The following is a 21,889-nucleotide window of genomic DNA, read 5'->3' on the forward strand; positions in this document are numbered from 1 at the left end:
TGCTTGGGCAGTTGTCCATACCTTTCTGTTCCCTACTTACTTCTATCCCCAATGTTAGATGGACAGAGACAAACCTTCCCATCACATTAGAAATCCAAGCAGGTACAATTGTGTTTACAAAGTTTAATTAGTAGGAATAATTTTTTTCTTTTTTAATTAAAGGTGGAGACTGGGACATGTTTAGATAACAGCCTGAGGGGATTTTCCAGTGGTTGATAGGTCGAACTTGTGTTTTGCTAAAGATTGACATACTTGAGTGTAATTTTACCTAGAAAAATAGAAGTTTTTAGAATTCACATCCTTATAGCTTTGTCTTTTTTTTTTTCTCTTTAAGATATAGTAAGCTTTGTAGCCAGACTGCCAAATACATCTCACAAAAACTGTGGTTTTATTTCATTGAGATTTTAAGTAGTACTGCTGCTACTCAAGGCTTGGCATAAATGTAAATAGAGTAAAGCAGCAGTGCTTCTACAGTAAAGGACAGTGTGAACTGACAGCATAGCAAAGAACTCTACCTGCACATAATGCCTCAGATCCAAGCTCCATTTAAACGAAGATCAACACATCCCTTGTCTGCTCCATGATATAGCCCTGGCTGTGACCTTTGGACATACTGCCTCATAGTCTGTTGAGGTTTGCCTCGATCAGGGTAAATAACAGTAAAGTATGAGAGCATGAGTCATGGTATTAGCTGAATGATAATGGTCATCGGATCTCACATTATCCCAGTAGTGGTCTCATCACTCAATTGCATTCCATTTTGCTTTGTAAATAGATAGGAAGGGTTAGGATGGTACCTGGTCTGCTGGAACCGTGCATGGCCACCACCTAGTGGATCTCCACAGCAGCCTGTTACCTGAAGGGCAGGGAGTTGAGGATTCCTGCTCTTAACAGCTTGGCTTCTTGTTACTGCTGTTAATGACCCTGTATATTCTGTGGAGGACTAAAGTTCCAGTGGAGACCCCTGAAGAGCAGCCAGCAAGATGAGAAGGCTAAGTTGATAGAGCGCACTCCTCCGTTCATGCATTCGGCACTGTGACTCGAAATATTTTCATCTTTTGTTGCTTCGTCATTGGGCTGTGTGTTTGCGTGAACACAACATTTTTCCCTCCAAGTTTGTAAACCCAGCCCTATCTGATACCTACAGTATTACAGTATTTAAGCAGGCCTGTGGGTGTGCTCAGTGATAAAGCACTTACCTAGCATGAGTGAGGCCTTGGATTCCAAGACAAAAACTGAAAAAAAAATTTTGTTTGGAGACATAGAAAACACTATGCCCTTCCTTACATTGTGTGGAACATAGCTACTAGTTATGCCGGCTATTTAAATTTAATTAAAATATAGCCTTACAAAAGTCTTATATGTAAATCTCTTTAAAGTAAGATGTGTTTGTATAACCCCTTTTGGAACAAGTTAGGTTATGTGCATGTTCTATGAAGATAGACTAGAAATGTTTTATCAATCTAAAATCACAAGTTTTTTGTACAATAGGTCACCTGATTAAGAATCTGCATTTCAGTTTATAGCCTTGTCTTTAGTATAGCAATTATAAATAAATTGCTTTACTTGGGGAATCTTTTAATAATATCCCATTAATGTTTTAAAATGTATTGAGTGCTCTTTTGTACTTAGTAACCTAATGCAGTGTCTTCTTTTTCCCCTAGGAATCAGTCTCTGCATTTGCATCTCAAGCACTATGGTGTGAATTGTGATGACTGGTTATTACGCCTCATGTGTGGAGGAGTAGAAATCAGAACAATTTATGCTGCCCATAAACAAGCAAAGGCTTGCCTCATTTCAAGACTAAGCTGTGAACGAGCTGGGACAAGGTTTAATGTCCGGGGAACAAATGATGATGGTCACGTTGCCAATTTTGTAGAAACAGAGCAGGTACATAGTGTTTTATATTTCTTACCAAATGTTGTAAGAGAGGCAGGAAATACCTGGAGTAACAGAGGGGTGAGAGGGAGACATGGGAAATACTGGAGTAACAGACCTGTGAGAGGGAGACATGGGAAATGCTGGAGTAACAGACTCACGGTGAGAGGGAGACACGGGAAATACTAGGTAATAGATTTACCTGAATGCAGATACATTTTGGCATGTATAATGTTGATGTTCATGGCTTCTATTGGCCTAAGAAAGGCTTCTCTAGAACAAACTTAAACAGTTATGTAATAATAATTAAGTAATGTGATATGGTCAGTGCTATACATTTGACAATGAATTTTAAAATCTTTAATTATAGAGCAAGATGGCTTCATAAAAATATTTTTTATGTGAAAATTAACCTAACACTTGATAGATATGTGCTACCTAAAATTTTAAAGTTATAACATTTGGCTGTGGAACTATGTAATTATAAAATTTCAGGCTATAATACAGCCCAACTCAGATCTTCAAATTAGGTTTTGGAAAATATAAAAAGCTAAGGAACAAATTGAAAGAAGTATAAGGATATATGTATATAACACTGAGATTTAAAACAGTTTCTTTTTTAAAGTTGTGATTCTTCAATTTTATTGTTTTCTTGATCAATATTATCACTATCTGAAAAAACTTAGCATCCTGTTTTTGATTACTTTGATCAGAACAGTCTGCATATGAGCATTCATCACACAGCTTGTACAGATTTCAGTAGCTGCTTTTCTAATATAGAATTAACAGGTTTTTTCCTTTGGAATTCTTTCCCTTTTTTGTAGGTTATATACTTAGATGACTCTGTTTCTTCCTTCATACAAATCCGAGGATCTGTTCCATTGTTCTGGGAACAACCAGGGTTGCAAGTATGTGCCTGTTTGTTTGTTTTCTTCTTTGAAATTCTCCATATTGTCCAAATTTCCAACCTGGTTCTTCAGTTTACCATCATTCTGTTGTGTGTAATACTAGACTCACACTGAGGACCTGAGGAACATCTTATCTTGGACAACTTCCCTTTCGGTTCTGTGTTAGTTGTTTTTATATTACTACAGTGATTCACCGCAGTTATCCCAATCTTATAAAGAAAAATTTTATTTTGGCTCATAATTTCAGAGATTGGAAGTTCAGACTCATTGGTTTGGCAACTGGTGAAGCAGTGTGACACTTGATGGCATTACCGTGGGGGTTTATATGGAAGGAAGAGAGCACATCTTTAAACAGAAACCAAAGAAAGAGTCAGATATATTCGACTCAGGCTTCTGTAACTACTTGGCTCCCATAAGAGCACCCAACAGGAAACCATGAGGCTGTACTTCTCCACAGTTCCACACCATCACTAACACTGCCACCCTGGGTACCAGACTTCCAAAGCATAAAGGCCTGACAGACAGACAGACCACTTTCAAACCATATGACATAGCTGTAGCAACTCAGGAGCCTGTTTAATTTGTTAAATTTCAAGGATTTTTTTTTTAAATGTTTTCATTATTTTAGTGTAAAATGACTTAGATTCTTTAAGCAGGAGAATTTGGTAGCTTTAAACAAAACAAAACAAAAAAACGAACTATTCAGACTCTATTTACAACTTTGTTCTACCATTCCTAGCTAGGTGATCTTGGACAAGTGATTGAATTCCTCTTTCTGTCTCAGTCTCCTCATCCATAAAATGAGAATGATGATACACTGTCTCCCTCCTGGGGTTCTTCTGAGCACTGAGTGAAAACCACTTCAAACAGCGCCTGGCACACAGAAGCACATTAGGATCAGACATTGCTGGTTTTAGTGATGTATATATATAGGCTCGCATAGCTTCTCCATGCAGTGCCCATAGACCGCGTGATTACACTGTGCGCACATTATGCGATCACGCAGGACATGGATTATGTAGGATATAAGGCCCCTTGCTTGGCTGCTGAACAGTGCATGTGCGGTCATGTAGCAACACTGAAAACTCTGGGGTTGTAAGCCATGCATTTCTTCATAGAAGTAGTAAAATTTGAGTCACTGAGCTATGTTGTTGTTTGTTTTTTACTTTTGGGGGAGGCCTGCCTCCCAGCTCCCAAATAAATCACACAGAGGCTTATGCTTACTTATGAATGCCCAGCCTTAGTTTGGCTTCTTTCTTGCCAGCTTTCCTTAACTTTAAATTATCCTGTCTACCTTTGTCTCTGGGCTTTTCCTGTTCTTTTACGTCTATAAATCTTACTCTTACTCCATGGCTTGCTGGTTGTGTAGCAGGTGGCTGGCCCCTGGAGTCCTCCTCCTCTGGCTGCTAGCTGTCCTTCCTCCCTCCATCTCTTTTCTCCTTCTATTTATCCTCTCTGCCTGCCAGCCCTGCCTATCCTTTCTCCTGCCTTGCTAATGGCCAGTTCTTTATTAGACCATCAGGAGTTTCACACAGGCACAGTAACAGCTTCACAGAGTTACACAAATACAGCATAAACAAAAGTAACACACCTTACAATAATATTCTACTACAGAGATAATCTTTTTGTTTTGTTTGTTTTTTGGTTTTTCAAGACAGTTTCTCTGTGTAGTTTTGCACCTTTCCTGGATCTTGCTCTGTAGACCAGGCTGGCCTCGAACTCACAGAGATCCACCTGCCTCTGCCTCCCAAGTGCTGGGATTAAAGGCATAAGCCACCACCACCCAGCCAGAGATAGTCTTAAGAATTCTACTAAATCATTACTTAGCTGGCCAATTGTTGACTGGTGTGTGTGTATTGGGGGGGGGGGGGGGCGGGGGACACAGACAGGTGTGCCTGAGTCTGTTTCTGACAGTTATTTAGTTTAGTAGTTTCTAAAGTCAACCTTCCTTTGAATAAGAATAGATTGTTCTTTGGTTTTGTTTTGAGAAAGGTTCTTGCAACAAAGGCCTGACTGGTAGGGTACTCTCTGTGTAGCCCAGGCTGGCCCTAAATTCATGACAGTTATCCTGCCTCAGCCTCCTGAGAATGGATTCTTTTTGTGAATATATTTTGTACTAAAACATTTACTCCACTGTTCTAAAATAGTGGTAATAAAGGAATGAAAATATATGATTTATTTTTAAGAAAGTATAAAAATAGATAATTGATTTTCAAAAATGAATTAACTGTTCTGTGGAACCAAACTAGGATTCTTGCTTTGGGGGTGTTGTGAATGGTTGCTTTATGTTTCATGTATTCTCAGGACTAGACTGTATTTTAGGGACCCAGTTTGTTCATTTGTTATGGTGGTTTGCTGTCTAGAGCTTCGTCTAGAGCTTGCAATGCTCTTGTCTATCTCCTGAGCACTGGGTTTACAATGTAACACTATTAATTGAACTATGGAATTGAACAAGCATAGCAGAGTTTATTTTCTGTCTTGTTTCCTTTCTTGCTTGCTTAATGATATGGCAGCTCTCTTCCCTGACCCCCTTTAACAAGTCACTTTGTTCATACATTAGCAGGAAAGAGTTCTAGCCTCAGAGAAATGTTCACAAGTAAATGTCGGGCATCTGTTAGGTCTTTCCAGCCCTCCTCTTGCCTATCTGAGCAAAGAAATACAATCCATGTTAGTAGATACGTCCCATCTTGTTTTTCCCCTAGCACAACATTTTTAATTTTGCAAAATGTGCTGTTATTATGATCCTGTGGCAGTGAGGTCAGCCTGGAGGGTCTGTGTCTGTAGGAAGGACTGACTTTCCTCTTTATATTGGGGGAGGGGAGGGAAGCATGCACATTTGCACCTCACTTGGGTCCAGGATCTCCTCTCTGAGACTGCAGCTACAGGCATTTGCAGGCTACCAGACATGGGTCCTAGGAGCTGAACTCGGGTCCTGTGGAAGAGCAGCAAGTGCTCTGAAGCAGGAAGCTCCAGGACGGAAGGGTTTGCTTTGGTTTGGTTGGGTTTTTAATGTGTTTGGAGTCCTTACTGTAATAGAGAAAAAGACATGTGAATGTTGTAGTGGTCGGCTGCTTAGAAAAGTAGAAATTTTGGTCAGGAAATGTAAACATCTCATCTGAACCTTTTTTTAAAATTAGTTTACATTTCTATAAACTTAAACAGGATATATTTTTGTTTGAAATAAGGTAAACAGTATGTTTGAAAACACTCAAAAATCTTGTCCTTCAAAAAATTGCTATTAATGAGTATTTCTTAGTGGGTGTAGCTTGTTCTTTTTCTGTCTTTTTCCTTTTGTCATTTACAGCATGCATGACACTACAATCATGTCACTGGTCCCTTGAACATTACTTAACTATGCACTAAGAGTATAGTGACATTTGAGAAACAGGACATATTAAAGATATAAAAATCATTCTATTTCAATTATCTTTTTTCTAGTTTATTTCATACATGATTAACTTAGCTACCAAATCATAAATAAAGCACAAATTGTGGTATCAACCAAATACTTATCACAAAGTTCTTACTGTCTGCTAGCTTCTTCCGGCAGCAATCAACTCCTGTTTACCTTGATAAAGATGCCCTTCATTTCAAAAGTCAGGGTGTTAGGGCTGGAGAGATCGCTAAGAGGCTAAGAGCACTTACTGTTCATGTAGAGGATCCAAGTTGGGCACCCAACATCCGCACGGTGGTTCTGCCTGTAACTCCAATTTCCGGGGTGTGATACTCTCTTCTGACCTCATGCACATGCTACACATACATGCATGCCATTGCTCATGTGTACACATAAAATGTGCTTCTGTAAAACAGTCAGAATGGTAAAAAACCAAGTTTGCTTTGGTTTAGTTTGGGTTTTTATCTCTTAAACCAAGTTACCTCTGTTGTCTGGGTGGCCCAGGCAGAACTTGAGCTCAGATTCTTCTTTGTAAGACTCTGTAGTAGCTTGATTTACAGGCATGAACTGCTATTCGTGGCCAAAAGCTAAGATTTATCTTAAAGCAGCAGAGAAGATTGTTATTTAAACATTAGATTTTATTAAAACCACTTATGTTTGGGGCTAGAGAAATGGTTCAACAGTTAAAAGCATCCACTGCTCTGCTAGAGAACTCCCAGCATCCACGCCTGATGGCTCACAACCTCCTGTAACTCTAGCTCCAGGAAATCAGACACCTCTGGCCTCCGTGAACACTCGTACTCATGTAAACATAACCACACAGAGACTCGTACGCATAATTAAAAATAAAATGAATATTTTTAAAAGCACTTCAGTTTTTCAGAACAATAAAAATGCTGCAGAAGACTGAATGCTTATACTGCCATTTAGATGGTATCTAGCAAAATTAAAAGTGTAACAAATAGTAAAGTCAGATTATAATCTATATTAATTTTACAAAAAATTCCACTGAGATTCCATATTAGGAAAAGAACCAATACTATCTAAATTTGCTAGCCCTTAGTTCTGAACTATTAATGATTTGATGAGTTAAGACTTTAAGAACAAAAGTAATGATGCATTGGACCAGCGAGATAACTCAGCAAGTAATGATGCTTGCCGCACAAGCCTGAAGGCCTGACTCCAGTCCCTAGGGCCCAGTAATGACAGAAGAGGAAACTGACTTCACAGAGTTGTCCTCTGACCTCCACGCATGGACTGTGGCATGTGTTGTGTTGTTCTCCCCCCCACACACACACACATTATACACATACACATGATAATGGCAAAACATTATTTTAGGAAGCTAAAAATCTCAGATGCATTTCACTAATGTATGAAATTTTTAGTGACTGGAAATCTTTACTCCTTCAGAAAATATTCCGTATCTGCTGAAACACACCACCCATCTAATAATTAAGTAATCACTCAAGATTTAAGTAAAGCATCTTTGTTACTTTTTGTTATTTTGGTTTTATTATTTATTATCATTATTTTTTTGTTTTTGTTTTTTTGATACAGGGTCTCTCTATATAGCCCTAGCTGTCCTGGTACTCACTATGTAGACCAGTCTGTCCTCAAACTCATAGGGATCTATCTGTCTCTGTTTCTCAAGTGTTGGGATCAAAGGTGTGCACCATGTCCAGCTGTTTTGTTATTTATTTATTTGTTTTTATTTATTTATTTATTTATGTATTTATGTATTTATGTATTTATTTATTTTAAAAAGGGCCTCACAGTGTAGCTCTGGCCTGAATCTTGCTATGTAGACCAATCTAGCCTTGAATCCAGTGGCATTCTTCTTATCTCTGGGTCCTGAGTGCTGTAATTAACAGGTGTACCACTATGCCCAGCTTCCTTTTATGTCATGGAAATGAAAGAAATTTTGTGTGTTGTGTGGGTGTCTGCCGGAGTCCAGCTCCGACTTGCTCCCACCTATCAAAGGGTTCTTGTGTGGAGGAGAGAGGAATGAGGAAATATTAGACAGAAAGATAGACCTAGCCGACAAGAGGAAAGAGACACAGGACAGCTTTGGGAGGGCCTGGGTCAATACCCAGCTGCCCAGAGCTTTATTCCAAAGGGCTTATTATGATATGCCAAGGGGAGAGGCAAAAGACCTCCTCCTTGCAAGATCAAAACACACCATACAGCCAAGTGTAGACCCTTCCAAACACCTGGTAAACACGCCCCTGGCCATTATGCAGCCGTGCTGGGTAAAGCAAGCTCAGATTCTCTGACCCTGAGTAATTTGGGCCTCAACAGTGTTGGCTGTTTCAGTTTATGTATATTTTTCTTTCTGTTTTTATGAGGCCTTATAAGTTATAAAACTTAGAAAAACCTTCTCTGCTAATATGGTAAATTTAGATGTTTCACACAACAAATAATAGCCAAGCTCTGATGTTACTTTTGAAGTCTAAGTTTCGTTTTGTTTTGTTTTCAGTCTGTAGAGTGTTGTATTGGTATTATTAGTGTGTGTCAGCATGCCTGGCCATTGTTCTTTTTACATGTGTTTTCGTCTTAAAACTAGGAGTAGGGGACTCCCAGAACTCTAAACAAATTGTCATGAGTAAAGCCCAGGCCTTTCATCTACTGTGTTCACTAAATGGATCACTTGGATTGCAAGTGGTGATGTTTCTTTTGTCTTGATAGTGGTTTGGGTAATGATTAAATCTTTTTCTTGCTTAAGGTGGGATCCCATCGTGTCCGTATGTCGAGGGGATTTGAAGCCAATGCACCTGCTTTTGACAGGTAGAACTGGTGATTTTTGTGTAGTACTATGAGGCTCATACTGTATTTGCTTTGTGTGGTGTTGCTGTATGGAGCAGAACCTTTTATTATGTTTCCTTTTCTTTGTTTTTAATTGCTTTTTGTTTTCAGTCGTACCTTTTATCCTCATGGATACAGGTGTGCAATACCACACCACCTTACACTGATGTTTTTCTTGAACATACATAAATATGTTAAAGTTTAATTTATAGATTAGACACAGTGTGAGAGATTAACAAGAACTAATCGTGTTGTATGCATTTTTGAAATTGTCAATAAATAAAAACTAAAAAAATTAGAGAATTATAACAGTATACTATACTAAAACCAATGCACAAATGTAGCATCTCTCTGGAAAGAGTAAGTACAGATGTTAGGGTTTTTTTGGATTGAGCTCAGGTAACAGAAACTGGGGGGAGCAAAGCCCCAGATGAAGGAGCCTTCAAAGGCTCACCCTAGTCAGACAGCGCTCTTGAATACTCCTCAAGTATGTGGTCATCAGAGGGCCAGGTGGGCTGTGTCTTGGCATCCATAAGTCAGAGGGGAAATTGTACTTACTGAATCTTATCCATCCAGGGATGTAGAATGGATTTATATCCAATTTAGCAAATCTTATGAGTTTCTTGTTTACTGAGGGAAAGGCTGTAATTTTAATATGCTGTTTCTTGTCTTTTGTCAATAGGCATTTCCGAACACTTAAGGATTTATATGGTAAACAAATAGTGGTGAATTTGCTTGGATCTAAGGAAGGTGAACATATGCTAAGTAAGGCTTTCCAGGTAAGTGCAGCTGCTTTCTCTTCCATTCTGGCCCATGGTCACCTAGAATGGAAATAGACAACAAAGTCATCAGACCCCCTAGGAAGGAAAGCACTTCCTAGACAAAGTTAGGGTTTGGTGATGCCTTTAATGCTCTGAGGCTATTAGAAAATAGCATAAGCAGAATACTTAATCAGTCAATGATGGATCAATGTAATTATATAAGATATGTAGACTAGCTAGAAACCATTTTCTAAGATTTAAATTAGGAAGTCTGGTTAAGTGGGAACATAACCTAATTAGCTATTTTTTATGATTTCAAGAAAATTATTGTTCATTATGCTTTTGAGAGTGATATTTTAATGGTAAACTTAAAAGATACATTGAATGAAGGCATAAAAGATGAGCCTTTTAATCTCTGATTAGACTTGTTAAATGTTAAAAATCAAGGTGCTTTATTTTGGATTCTATAGTGCGTACTAAATTTGTATCATAACAATAAAACATTGGTGATTGGAAACTATTACATTTTCTAAACTGAACTAAAGTATTTATTAGATTCCCTGAATTAATTACGCCCTCAGTCTCTCAGGGATAGTATATGGGGCTTTAGACAATAAATGCCATTAGGTATCAAAAGTGATTGTCCCTTTTGCTGCCAGTGTCAGTGAAAGCTGTTTGGGGCTGAGTGAAATTTCAGAGAACTCCCGAGGCAGCTTGGAGTGTAAGTGTGCAGTCTGCGGTGCCATAGCCACAGGCCGTTCAGTCAACACCGCTCGAGTGTCTGCTTTCCACTTGCAGAGTCATTTGAAAGCTTCTGAACACGCTTCCGATGTCCACATGGTGTCTTTTGACTATCACCAAATGGTCAAAGGAGGAAAGGCGGAAAAGTTACACAGTGTCCTCAAGCCTCAAGTCCAGAAGTTTCTAGATTATGGATTTTTTTATTTCGATGGCAATGAAGTTAAAAGGTTTGACAGTTCTATTCCTCAACTCTTTAAATTGGAACTTTGCTACAACTTAAAAATCATTCTTAACATTAAACTGTTAAATTTTCTTTTTATATTGAAGTTTAAGATTTTAAGTATTTTTAATACTTTATGCTAAGCTTGTTTTTCTCTAGCTTTCAACAAATAATAGTAAAAAGTTACATTATCTAGAACAGTCTGTGCAACAGCAGTGTATTCGTCTTCATGTCAGTAGCAGCGAGGGGTAGGATCTACGATTGCCTTTGCATTTGAGGAAAATGAGGCAAGGCTTGCTCCAGGTCACACAGCTAGAAACACCCGAGCTGCTGTTCACCTGCCTTCCAGACTTGATGCTGTCAGCAAAGCTAAGTTTAGCAGCTCTTCACACTAGTGAAGACCATTATATGCAAAGACAAGGAGACCTCTGCTTATTGCCTGATTAGTGCACCTTAAACCCTTAGTTTTTACATATGGAGTAAGACAAAAGTACGTTGGAAGGTTTAAGTTCAGATTATAGATTGAAGTAAACCTGTGAACAAAGCTCAAAGTTAATTGGCTTTTTTCAGATTGTATTTTCTATGTCACAATGGCTTTATGGGGCAATCAAGAGAAAGGTCTTCTTGTTCTTGTTGGGAATAAATAATCATTCCCAAAATTCTTATTATTTTTGTGGAAAGAACTATAGGATTATAAACCTGAATGTATATTTAGCTCCTAACTATGGACCTAATTAAAAATAAATCTGTAGTAGATATGTGATGGAAATGCATGACAAAACATTAGCAGATGTAGAATCTAGGTGTGTGCACAGGCACTATCGGTTTAATACTTTCATGAGTATTTGGTGCCTGAGTATAGTGACAATAGAAAGGTGGAGCTAGAGAGGTAGGTACTCAGCTGTAACCGTCTCTGTTGCTGTCCTTCATTGATGCTTTCTTCCTCCACAAACTAGCCATGTAACTTGATTGGAACCGTTGCAGGTGCCAGAGTGGTACAGTTCGAACAAACTGCTTGGATTGTCTTGATAGAACAAACAGTGTGCAGGCATTCCTTGGCTTAGAGGTAAAAACAAAAACAAACAAACTAATGCTTATGCTGTATGCATCCTGAGTGCTTTTGTAAACCTGTTTCTCAGTTGTATGAGTAATGAAACTAAGCCTTCCTAGAGACTTCTGTTTCTTCACTTCTTGCCTTTCCCCCACTCAAGCCCTGTGGGTTAACAGTTCCCTTCATCTCTCTTCATATGGTCTGATAGCTGCCACCTGTTTTCTCCTGTTGTTCCCTACACTCCTGGTAGACACCTGCTTGGGTACTGCAGTGACCGCTGCTGTTTTGGCCTTTCTCTTGAAACAGTTTGCATGGCTCTGAACTTTATGTTGATATTTTCAAGATTTTATTTTAGGATGTTGAGAATCTGTTTTTACATGTACATTCCTATAGGGTTATATTTTTGATAGTTTGTAACTCAATCCAAGTGGGCATTATCAAGTCCGTAGCTACAAAATCTAATTAATTAATTAGGAATCAGATGAAAATGCCAAAGCTAGCCAAAGTGAAAAGTGACCAGGGTTTCCTTTAAAGCCTTTAGAAGCTTATTTATTTATTAGGTTTATTTTACTGTTATTCACCAAGCTCAGTCTAGTATAGACACAGTCTCAGCTACTCAGTAAACCGGAGCAACCCCGAGCTTTCCTAGGTCTCCCCTGCCCAGTCAGGGCCAAAAGGAGGTCGTGGACTCAGTTTACATTAGGTGGGACGTGGTTTTCAAGCTCTCTAAAGACTCTCAGTTAATGATCTTAAATTTGGCCTATGCACTAGTTAATTAATTACAGACACTCAGCTTCTGTCTCAAGTGAAAGTCCAGTTGTATAAAGTTCTCTGGGGCATAGATATTTTATATAAGTAAATAAATTTTACTGTTTTGACTTTTGTTGAAACCTATCATTGACATTTATCTTTTTTTTCTTAAAATATGACACATGAGATGTGAAAGAAGGCAGGTCATAATCAGATGAATTCACATGGCTCAGGTCTGATCGAAACCCAGGTTTTGGGTGACTGGATGTTTACTGGATCTGCCCAGGCTTAGTGAAGTTCTTAGACTTCAATTACCAAGTGTTCATTTCCAGTCTGTGTTAGTTGACTCTCACTATTGGAAGTGTGACATGAGAGTGTGCCCCTCTCTCACAGTTGGTTAACCACTTACAAAATAACTTATAATGAAGTGAAATTTGTTTTCCCACTTCTTCCAAGAGTGAAAGGTTTAACCTATAAAGGAGACCCTGGGGACTATTTTATGGCCCACGTGAACACAGAACAACTCTAGCATAAGCCTGAGTAATAAAATAATCCTTCTGAGGGGCTTTTATATATCTCTAAATCTTTTGTAATTATAGATAATTATTACACCTAACAGCTACGAAGGAAATGTAAATAGGAAGGAGTTCAGTAAAAGTGCAGGAGTCAGTAAGAGGAGCAGACATTGCTTCCATGCTGCTGGAGTCCAAGCTAGAGCCATACCAAGTAAAGATCAGTAGCTTGTGGAATGCTTTTATTGCCTCTGGGATGGAGGGTTTGTTGCCCAAAGGCCCTGTCCACTTGGTCCCCCACAGTTCTTCTATACATGCCATCAGTGTAGACTCTATCCAGGAAGAGCTGCCATGACCTTTTCATTGCCCTTCTTCTCTTGCTCACCTAACCTCAATTACCCAGGTTTCCAGAATGAAGTCCGGAGCGTAAAGGTAGTGCGTATGCTTATGTGAACTTGGTACCTATTTCCCTGTTCTCCAGCATACTGTGAATTAGCTAGGTTCTCAGTGAGGGAGGCAAACTGTTCCGACTGCAGGGATGGCTACAACATTAATTGAGGGACATTACCTCTTGGATTTCCAAATTCACGGTCTCTTTTGAATCTACTGAAATGACACTTTACCTTAAAAAAACTACAAATTTTACCTTAAAAATTAAAATGGTAGTAAACATAGCCCAATAAAGTGTTAATACTTTCAGAATCTTGTATTTATAAATTTTAAGTTTAATTCTAATAGTTGTAAAAAGTCACATTACAGTGAATATACATTTAAATATAAATAATATATTTATATAAAAATATATTTAAATATATATTTACCTTAAATATCCTCATTTATCCTTCCAGATGCTAACTAAACAGCTGGATGCTCTGGGCTTAGCTGAAAAGCCTCAGCTAGTGACTCGCTTTCAAGAAGTTTTCCGGTCCATGTGGTCTGTGAATGGCGATTCCATCAGTAAGATATATGCAGGCACCGGAGCCCTTGAAGGGAAGGCCAAGGTAGATCCAAAGCTGTCATAGCATTAATGTCATCTCTCTCCTCTCTAGAACGTTGAAATGACTTTTAATAGTAGGTTTTAAGTTAGCAGGAGTCTGGTAGGGTTGCCGCCTCTAGCTTTCGTGTCCTCTCTGATCGTCTTCCCACAGTAGTAGATTCTGATGACTAAATGCAGCACAGGTAATTCTTTAGTCTTAAGTGTGCTTTTAGAGATAATCCATCGTATATGTCCATAGATATTATTTTATATGGCTTAATATTGTGTATCTTACTTTTTATATTGTTTATATTGATTTTAAATAAGATTTTAAAAAAGTCCATAGTCCTGATAAATTATCCTGCTCATTGGTCTTTGAGTCCCCTGCACTTGACACAGTGCCTCTATTTGGGAGTTATGTCACAAATAGTGGATGGACATACAGCCCACCACCAATTTATGCGAGAGTGCAGCGAACCCAGTATTACTTGGGCTTAATTGTTAACTTTGTACTTTCTGCTTGTTTCAGTTTTAAAAGGGAGCTATCATTGGAGTAAAGGGTGGGATGTGGTCTTAGTATGATGCTGAGTCTCATCAGGACTTGTAGCTGCTTGTGTTATCTTTAGGTTACTTTCCTGTTTGGTACTTGGCCCTTGTTGTGGGATTTGGAGCTATGTATGTTTTATGATTCTATATACTTAAATATTGTTTAACTCTTTAAGGGACCCTGGCCTTAATTTAACTTACCCAAAATCTCTACAACTCCTCAAATTATTTCTGGATAAAAGTGAGAACATTTAGCTAGGCATGGTTGATGGGTGATATCATTCTGTATTCTGTGAATGTGTTGCTCTGATTGGTTGATAAATAAAGCTGTTTGGCCAATGGTGAGGCAGAATAAGGTTAGGTGGGACATTCTAACTAGAGAGAGAGGAAGGAGAAAGACAGAGCAGAGGAAACACTGCCAGCCTCCGCCAGGAGAAGCAAGATGTAAAGTACCGGTGAGCCACGAGCCTCGTGTCAAAGTATAGATTTATAGAAATGGGTTAATTTAAGATGCAGGAGCTAGCTAGCAAGAAGCCTGCCATGGCCATAGTTTAAAAATAATATAAGCCTATATATGTTTAGTTGGGTCTAAGCGGCTACGGGACTGGCAGGTGAGAGAGATTTGTTCCAACTGCCAGCCAGCCGGGACACAGAAAAACTTCTGACTACATATGGTGGTTCATACCTATAAATCCCAGCATTGGAGAGGCTGAGACAGGAGGATTGCAATAAGTTCAAAGCCAACCTAGGCTATATATCGAGTACCAGGCCTGACAAAACCTAGTTTAAAACAAAACAAAACAAATCACCAAAACAGTCAGCAGTCAGCAAAAAGAGAAAAGGTTAGCCATTTTCATGGTCTCCTGAGCAGTAGCACAGCAGCTGAGGTTCTGTGAAGAGTATTCCTCATCTCAAGTCTATGTTCAGTCTGCTCCTCTGCCGCAGGCGTCAGCCTCACCTCAAATAGGGATGTTACAGGTCCTCACTCTCTAAACACCGCTTTCTTTTGAAAACCTGAAATTGCTTGACTTCATTTATTCCTTTTAAATAGTATGATTTGTGTTATTAAAATCTGATTCTCCCACTGTTGCTTTAAAATAGTCTTTTTTTATGTGCCTCTGCCTTTGTTTCTGCTGCGACTAAGACAATATATGTACAGAAGTTGCATATATTTTCAGTATGCGTATCTTTAACATAATGTATAGATACGAAATCTTTATATATTAATATTAAATATACTAGTCTGAATTGAGCAAAAATCTAACACCTGAACTGCTCTTTCTTTTCCTTTCTTTTGGCTCCTTTTGATTAATTGCCTGATAATGAATGGTGAGTGTTCTTTTTTCAATAACATCATTTTTTGTATTACATGACAAAAATAATGATTTAATGCCATATTACATTTGGTGGCATATAAGAAAATTGGCTCCTTATTCTGAAATTTGGCCTGTAATCACTGTTATTTTTCAAAGGGATGAGAGAAAATTACATATTCCAAACCAAAGTTATTTTTGACAGTCAAAAGTCTATAGGATCAAAATACTGTCTGATAATATGCCTAAGTGAAATACCTGTTCATTAAAAGTTGTAATCAACCCTCTCAGAATTTGAATAGGTATTTATTTTTTAGATTTATATTTGTATAGGCAACAAAATATCTTTAATGTGTAAACTAAAATTTTTGTATTTATATTTATGAGATGTAATTAGAAATTTATTTTTTAATTAGACCTTTGATTTTAGGTTTAGTTTTGTTTTTAACTAGCATTAAATTATTGGGGAGCAATTTCACTTTTAAGTATAAAAAAGTATTTAGAAGGTTTTCTAGGAGTTGTAAGTATCATTCTTTGTCTCTACTGCCTTTCCTTATACAGCCCATCCCCACATTTAAAAGTCATGATGTAGAAAGGAATCTTAATTCAAATAAATATACAATTAAGTACTTACTGCTCAGTAAATTACTTGATGGAGTTGTGGTGTTTAGTTTATTATTTTCTTTGTGCAGACTGTAAGGGAGAAGTTACAATTTAAGGCCTTTCAATGTAGTTATGCATTTAAAAGATCATTATTAGGACCTTTTAATACTAGAATTTTATGAAATCAATTTAAAATTTGCAGAATACATATTGAGTAAAATCAGCAGTATTTCGAGCAAGGGCCCATGCTCCTTTCTCCCACAACAGGCTGGAAAGTTGAAAGATGGTGCTCGCTCTGTCACCAGGACCATTCAGAACAACTTCTTCGACAGCTCCAAGCAGGAAGCCATTGATGTTTTGCTCCTGGGGAATACTCTAAACAGTGACTTAGCTGACAAAGCCCGAGCACTTCTAACCACTGGAAGTTTGCGTGGTATGCACACTTAATACTTTACTTACTTCATTTTTTTATCATCCTAGAAAGTCCAAAAAAGTAAGTGTAAACTTATCGACATGAGTAGTTTTTAGGCTGTCATTGATTTATAGCATTTTGGAAGGGATTTCTGTACAAGTGGTTTTTTTGCAGAAGTATTCTCCAGTTAAGTTTTTCTCTTGTCGAGTGTTAATGCTATTAGTAATACTCAGCCACAGACTGGCCGGATTTTTTTTTCTGAACACTATGTGTACTTTCTTCTGCAGATTATGACTGGGGGCTATATGTGCTATATGTGCTGCTAACGATCCAAGGCAGGTTTCTATACAGTGAAAGCTAGCACTGAGAGCATTCGGTAACCCAGTTAGATAGGCAGTGCTTTATTGAGAAAGGCCTTTATCTGTACTGGTTAATTTTTCATGAACACCACAAATGTTTCTGTAACCACCTCCTAACTTTGGTTGTTATTATTTGAATCAGTATAAGTCATAGTAACAGTTTAAAGTAATATGTATTATTGGCCACTAACTGCTATTTTCTGTTTTAATATTTGACATAAATATAAAGTAGCCTTTTCCCCCAAGGTAGCTTTTTACCTTTTATTGTATATCTTTTACTAATGTTTAAAAAAATTGGAACTTTTCATGTATTAAAACATGTGATCGGTTGGACCTCCTGCCCCTCCCCAGCTTTATTGAGGTATAATTGACAAGTTCAGTTAGCTTTCTAGTTCCATTCTCTCCCATTAGGACTATAGCACTGTGGGCTTCTTTTCCTGTTAGCCCTAAACCTTCCAACACACACTCTCCACACGGGGAAGTTCCTAGAATTTTTAGTAATGTCCTCTTGAGACGGGCCCTACAGGTGATTGTAGACTGTCAGATTTCATTACAAGCAGCTTCTCAGGAATGGGTAAGCAGGCATGGGGGCTGGGACCTACTCAAACTTAAAAAAAAAAAAACAAAAGTCTGATGCTTACTACGTCTTCGAACTTCAGACTTACTGATTTCTGTTTTGTCACCTCTCTCCACCTGTGCCTACTCTGATGTGGAGGCATTAATAAGCAACAATTGAAAGTAAGTGTGTGGAGGAAGAGATGAAGCAAAGAACCTCAATCCCCCCCCCCCAGGATAAGCATCAGGTGTCTAGGTTCCTGCACATCCCACCATGCTGTGCCTCTCAAAGCAGTCGGCCCCACTGCCATGCTCGTTTTGAGACTGAGAACTTGGTCCATTGTGGTTGATACATTAGGTAATGATGTGAACATGATGCTAATTTTGCATGAGCTTATGCGTGATTTTGCTGGCAAGCAACAATAGGCAAATGCAGAAAACTACTCAACAGAACCAATATGGGTACAGATATATAAAACATACATACCCAGATGCACACACCTTAAACACCTTCCCTTCTGCAGTTCACCATGTGCTTCGAGCCAGACCCACCCACATCTGATGTTTCAACTTCCCATCCATTTTCTAATAACCCTTCTGCTACCATTTACAATTGCTATGCCCTTTTCTACAAGCCAGCTTCATATTTTTAAAAATGTAGTGCTTTATATTGTATAGTCATGCATTTCATAACCATTTAATGTACATAATACTATGCTGCTTTTAAAATTAGGTTCCTTTCTTCTTTGGTGTGTCACTTTTGACGTTTTTATGTGTGCTGCCCCAACCCCACTTTTCCCATAAGCCTTTACAGCCATGGGACTTTGCATAGTTTTATATAGTGTAGTTGATGGTTTTAGAATGCACTTGTCTTGTTCTAGCTGAACGATGGTACTTCTCGCCTGGTGAGTCCCAGAAAAAGAAGATTCAAAGTTATGTGTTAAGACATACATTTCCATGTCTTTAGTGTCCTTCAGCCTCTTAGATTTTCACACACACACACACACACACACACACACACACGAGCATCTGGAAGAGGAGGACCTTCATATCGTGAAGCAATGGACATCACTGAGTCAGTGCAGACACATGGGTTTGTATCAGTTATTGTTATTTATTGTCTTTGGTGTTATAGCTTCAAAAAACCAATTCAAGCTGTCAACATGAAAGAGATGAGTAAGGCCATCTCAAGATGTCCTTCGGGTGACATGCCAGGCCTTAAATGTAACTGGTTGTTTTACTAATGACTCTTTGTTTTCTTCTTGATGCATCCATAGTTTCTGAACAGACATTGCAGTCAGGTACAGTATAGAAAAATCAATGTATACATAAAAGCAACCTTTTCTTTATTTTTCGAAAGCTGATGTTGTGCACAGACAGATATAATTTTATCTTCATGATATTACAGGATAAATTAGTGTTTTGTTTTACTCTGAATAAAAACTTTAAGTTTGCAGAAATTAAGTACTTTATTCTGGAAGAAATGTACAGGATTCTTTGTCTTCTGCATCACTGACTTCTGCCAATGAAGGATAATTCAGCTAGATTAAATTTCACTTTATATTTCCTTGAATGTTATTATTGTTAGATCCTGCTCTTCATAGGCTGCAGAAAAAGGTCTAAATATGGCTATTTTGCATTGATTCAGATAGTGCCCATGCTGTTTATAACCACTCAGCATTTGTTCTATTTCTTTGTGGATGACTTGTTTTCTTTAACTCCAGACCTGCACTAAAATAAGATCTAAAACCTGTTCACTTTAGACAGCAGCATCAGTGCTGTTCACCAAGTCAGCAGGTGCATTGGGAGCACTTGATACAGCTCCTCTGTTTCTTGCCTGTGTATTCATAGGAATTTCATCTCTTCGTTCTCTGTGGTTTATGGTCTTGTCTTTAAAGGTGAATCTGTAGCAAACAGGACAAAGCAAAGTCTTGCCAGAAATTTAGCCAAAAATAATATCTTCTCTTCCCCTTCCTAGGGTGTTTTGCCTGCTTACCATTGTGACTCTTCTGAGAAACTTGCTTTTTGTTTTAAAGGAAGTGGGGAGGGAGCACAGGCTCTGGGTTATGTAACGAACATCATTTCTGTAAGGGTATGGTGTTTAGAGACAGACATCTGTGGTTTTAGCAGACTTATTTCTTTAAGCACATTAAGGTGCCAAAACATGTTAAGAATAAACTAGGATTATACTTTACCTTCTTATTCTATTTATAAAGTGATTTGACCTTATTAATTCAAGCAAGATGGCAGGCTGGTTTTGTTCACATGGCATTACTGTTTTGCTCACTTCTTTAAGTTGTACAATCACAGAATTGACACCTTGGCATTTAGTAGATTTTAAATGGTGTTTTCACAGTGATAATAATTTTAGTTTAAAGTTCAGTGATATCCCTAATAATAGAGAATAGTCATTGTATTGACAGGACAGAATAAATGGTCTGTTTTTGTTATCACCAGTCACCTCTATAAATAATTAAATCAGATAGGAAGGAAGAGGTTTAGAAGTGTACACATCTGCTCACAAGACAATGGAGTATAACGAGTCTTTCTCTGTCCCGCCAGCCAGCTCCCAAATAATGGCACGGAGACTTATTATTAATTATGAAAGCTCAACCTTAGCTCAGGCTTGTCTCACTAGCTCTTATAACTTAAATTAACTTGTTTATATTAGTCTACATTTTACCTCATGTCTTGCCCATCCTGCTTCCTCTATGCATCTTGCTTCCCTGAACGCCTAGATTCTTCTTTCTCTTTCTCTTTCTGCCTGTACCTCCTGCCTAGCTATTGGCTGTTCAGCTCTTTATTAAAGCAATCACAGCAATATATCTTCACACAGTGTACAAATATCCCCCCCAACAATGGGGACATGGTTATCATCCAAATAAATCTTCAGTTCCTTCAGGGGGGTCAGAGGTCAAAAACTACATTCATGATACTAACGTTTTACCTTTCCCAGTCCCAGTTGCTCAGAATATTGCTAGTTTTTGATATCATAAAATAATAAGTAACATAGTAAAGTGATATTATTTGGTAAAATATGAAAGATTATGTGAAAATAAGGGAGGACAGTGGTCCTGAAAGGCATAGTGCAGTTTTAACTAGGGGGATCAGAGGAGCCTTGTTGAACAGTTAAGAGCTGGAGGAGGAAGGGATGAGTGTTTCAGGCTGTGGGAAGTGCAGTCTGACTGCTTTGGAATAGGAGCAAGCCTGAAAAGGAGTCAGTGCCTAGTGGTGAGTGAGCAGAACCAAGGACAGAAAGAGCAGAGACCCTGCAGGTCACTGCTAAGCACTTGAGCTCTTCTCAGTGAGCTGGGAAGCATTTGGTAGTGATTTCATTTGAGTCTCTCATTCTCTTCCCTAATGCTCATTTTTGTGAGGGAGCCATTGTTCATCAAGCCACCTTTCAATAGTTTGAATCTTAAATGTAGATGTTTTTATTATTTTTGTTTAGGGAGACTAAAACTTATATTTTAACCATACTCTTAATAAAATTGTAAGTCATTTGCTGTAGGTTTTATGTATTATAAACCAGTACACCATTGAACCAGAGCTGTTCCCCCTGCATGCTTTGTGTTACTACAGTCATTCTGTAACAGTTTTTATGTTCAGTCTTTACTTTCATTATTCTGTGTGGTTATTGCCTCCGGCTGGGCTTGGCATTCAGAGCTGATCTCTTTCTTGTGCCTGCGCATGCTCTTTATTTGTGCTCGTGACAATGACTGTATTTCCAGATACCCTCTGTTAATAAAAAACACTTTTGTGATGGTTTACTGCAGTTTACTAACGTTCTCTTGCATCTTATTTTCCATTAGCATCTTCCAAAGTCTTAAAGAACATGTGTGAGAACTTCTACAAATACTCAAAACCCAAGAAGATTCGAGTGTGTGTGGGAACCTGGAATGTGAATGGTGGGAAGCAGTTCCGCAGCATAGCATTTAAGAACCAGACGCTTACAGACTGGCTTCTTGATGCTCCCAAGTTAGCTGGCATCCAGGAGTTTCAAGGTTGGATTTTTATATTAGGGTTTAATGGAAGTCCTGACTCCAGTGTGACACTTGACTAATTTAGAAAAGAGACTTGGGCTTCTTTTGTTAGTTTTTAAGCC

General features: G+C 38.3%; 1 protein-coding gene across 4 annotated transcripts in view; it reads left to right on the top strand.

Moving 5' to 3' along the window:
• The window catches only part of Synj1 (synaptojanin 1), a 77,122-nt gene that overhangs the window by 21,742 nt on the left and 33,491 nt on the right, over positions 1 to 21,889 (top strand). For 3 of the 4 annotated variants that reach the window (XM_059277652.1, XM_059277654.1, XM_059277655.1), the window contains exons 5-13: positions 1,665 to 1,890; positions 2,703 to 2,786; positions 8,906 to 8,967; positions 9,668 to 9,764; positions 10,545 to 10,714; positions 11,692 to 11,773; positions 13,869 to 14,021; positions 16,726 to 16,891; positions 21,597 to 21,788. In XM_059277652.1, the coding sequence (XP_059133635.1) occupies positions 1,665 to 1,890; positions 2,703 to 2,786; positions 8,906 to 8,967; positions 9,668 to 9,764; positions 10,545 to 10,714; positions 11,692 to 11,773; positions 13,869 to 14,021; positions 16,726 to 16,891; positions 21,597 to 21,788 (1,232 nt within the window). The remainder of the gene's footprint in view (positions 1 to 1,664; positions 1,891 to 2,702; positions 2,787 to 8,905; positions 8,968 to 9,667; positions 9,765 to 10,544; positions 10,715 to 11,691; positions 11,774 to 13,868; positions 14,022 to 16,725; positions 16,892 to 21,596; positions 21,789 to 21,889) is intronic. The other variant, XM_059277653.1, reaches the window with a different exon arrangement.

This window comes from Peromyscus eremicus, chromosome 12 (assembly GCF_949786415.1).
Source record: "Peromyscus eremicus chromosome 12, PerEre_H2_v1, whole genome shotgun sequence".
Classification (NCBI taxonomy): domain Eukaryota; kingdom Metazoa; phylum Chordata; class Mammalia; order Rodentia; family Cricetidae; genus Peromyscus; species Peromyscus eremicus.